The following is a 2,490-nucleotide window of genomic DNA, read 5'->3' on the forward strand; positions in this document are numbered from 1 at the left end:
TTGAACTTGGCATAATCTCTCTTGTGAATATCTCCATGTGTAGTCGTCTTGTGGTATCTCTAGAGACGATTGATCGCATATCTCATTGCACCTTTGATTGCTTTCCGCCAAATTCTCAACAAGTAACTCTCCTTGTTCGATAGTGAGATTTACAAAACTTCTGTTGCTAGCCACGTCCAATCTCCATTTTAGCTCCTTACTAACTCCCCTATATAAAATACTAAGGATAGATTCCTTGTTGAATCCATGATGAGGACAATCTCGAGTATATCCCTTAAGTCTTCCCCACGCTTCATAGAAACTTTCATTGATACCTTGCTCAAAGCCCATTATGTCCTTCCTCACTTTGGCTGTTCTTTGCTTAGAGTAGAACTTGAGAAGGAATATCCTCTTACAATCATCCCAAGAGTTGACCAAATGTGATGGTATTGCTCTCTCCCATCGGCTTGCTTTTTCTCCAAGAGAAAATTGAAACAAAATGAGCTTGATACTATCATCGGGCACACCTCCAATCCGAAATGTGCTACACAACCTCTCAAAGGAGTCCAAATGATCATATGGATTCTCCATAGCTAGTCCCAAGAATTTAGAGTCTTGGATCAATCGAATCAAACTTGGCTTGATTTCATAAGCATTGGCTTCTATTGGAGGAGGTCGGATTCCATATCTTGACTCATGACAATGAGGAACATCAAAGCTTCCTATTGTGGCTGTTTCCTCTCTAGCATAAGTTGGATTTACTCTCAAATCTTGAGGTTGTAGAGCTTGAATAGTGTTAGTATGAATGTCCACATCGAACACCTTAAATGACCTTGTCTTCCCATTCTTCTTATTTTGATTTGAGTACCTTCGAAAGCACAAGAGAATCAAAGAAGACAAGTTAGTAACAACAAACAAAAGAGAGCTCATCATCTCAACTAGATGTGTGAATCTAATCATATGCGAAAAGTAAATGGCTTAGTCTCAAGCAAAAATGAAATCCTAATGGCTAATCGATATTGCTCCCCGGCAGCGGCGCCAAATTGATGTAGCAATTTTTACCCGATCAATTAAATTATCGAACCTCAAGGAGCAATTAATTAACACACCAAGAATACACAAATTTGTTTAATCTAAGCTTAATAAGAGATGAGTTTTGATTTCTAAATGTAACTAACAATGCAATTTAAATCAAGCAATGCAAAACAAGATGAAAGAAAGCAATAATCAAAAGACTAACAAGATTCGAATTGAAACAAAGCAGGAAAAGACAATTACTAAGAAATAATTAAAGACGAATCCTCAGGTTAAGGTAATCGACTAGGAGCGATAAAGAAGCGGATTATGGAGCTAACGACTTCAAACAAGCATTAATCCTTAGGCCATAGACACTAAACTAGACTAATCCATTTTCATGACAATAATCACTTTACTAATCAAATAATCATCAACTTCTTCCAAAGGCAATTAAATGATCAACAAGCATTAATAACAAGTCTATCTAGCCACTAAACATCGTAATCAACATTTTCCAATGGCAAGGAGTGTAAAGCACTTAAAAGTTTTGGTTCGGGAATTTCATCGAACACCTTCCGGGCGTGAAACTCCTAAGCTCTAAATCAACATTAACAAAGTTGATTTAGCCTTATTAACAACCAATAAGCAAGGATCTTAAACTATCTAGTCCTAAACTACATATCCCAACTCCAAAATCCTCCTAATCTACCTAACCCAAAGATTCAAAATGACTACTCACTCATGGTCATGAAAGCCCAAAGTAATGTGTTTGATCTTTGTGAAATCATGATTAGAGATTGTAGATTAAGAAAAGAAAGAAGTAATTGATATATCATGGTTTTTACGGGTTTTTGGTCATGATATAAGTCTTATTTATAGAGCTTTTCTAGTGTTTTCAAATCTTTTTGAGTCATTTCAGGATTAGGAACTATTTGGCATGGATTGGAGCTTTTTGGAGCATTTGGAAAAGATGTGTCGAATGAATGTATCGGGAAAGCATATTTGGTGTGCGTGTCGAGCGTCACAACTTCTGGTGTCGATCGACACCAATATCTGACGGCAATTGAATTTCTCGCTTAATTGAAGTTCAGAATATTTGCAGATTCGGCCCAGAAGTTTCCCTTATTTGCAATTAAGCCGAGTTCGTGGTTAAGACATATATATTGAGTTTTTAGGGTTTTGTTAAGACTCGAGCTTTATTTTTGGAGAGAGAGATTTGTAGAGAGTCAGGAGAGAAGAATCAAAACCTCCTTCAGAGAAGATCCAGAACTCCTTTACTTCTTCTATTACTTTCTTTTATGATATCTATTTTATTCATGATGTTTGTTTCATTCACCATGTCTGAGTAGATCTCTTGTTAGGTTTAGGGTTGTCAAAGGAATTTATGAATTGTTAGGTTGTTAGATTGTTAGGATTGAATCAATAGAGTTCTTCATCTAGATTGTGGTTAATTTGTTCTAGAGTAGTGAAAGCAACCTAGAATCTGATCTTAGG

The 2,490-nt window shown here is 36.3% G+C and overlaps 1 protein-coding gene and 1 non-coding gene across 2 annotated transcripts in view; both read left to right on the forward strand.

Annotated features, from left to right (window-relative positions):
• Positions 1-241: 241 nt before the first annotated feature.
• Positions 242-348, forward strand: LOC111831691. Its single transcript, XR_002834805.1, has one exon. It is a non-coding gene; the product is annotated as a small nucleolar RNA R71 (small nucleolar RNA).
• A 1,618-nt stretch (positions 349-1,966) lies between these two features.
• The window catches only part of LOC111831677, a 3,679-nt gene continuing 3,155 nt past the window's right edge, over positions 1,967-2,490 (forward strand). Inside the window, exon 1 of the mRNA XM_023786801.1 lies at positions 1,967-2,001. Coding sequence (XP_023642569.1) covers positions 1,967-2,001 — 35 coding nt within the window. The remainder of the gene's footprint in view (positions 2,002-2,490) is intronic.

This window comes from Capsella rubella, unplaced genomic scaffold, assembly GCF_000375325.1.
Source record: "Capsella rubella cultivar Monte Gargano unplaced genomic scaffold, Caprub1_0 scaffold_79, whole genome shotgun sequence".
Classification (NCBI taxonomy): domain Eukaryota; kingdom Viridiplantae; phylum Streptophyta; class Magnoliopsida; order Brassicales; family Brassicaceae; genus Capsella; species Capsella rubella.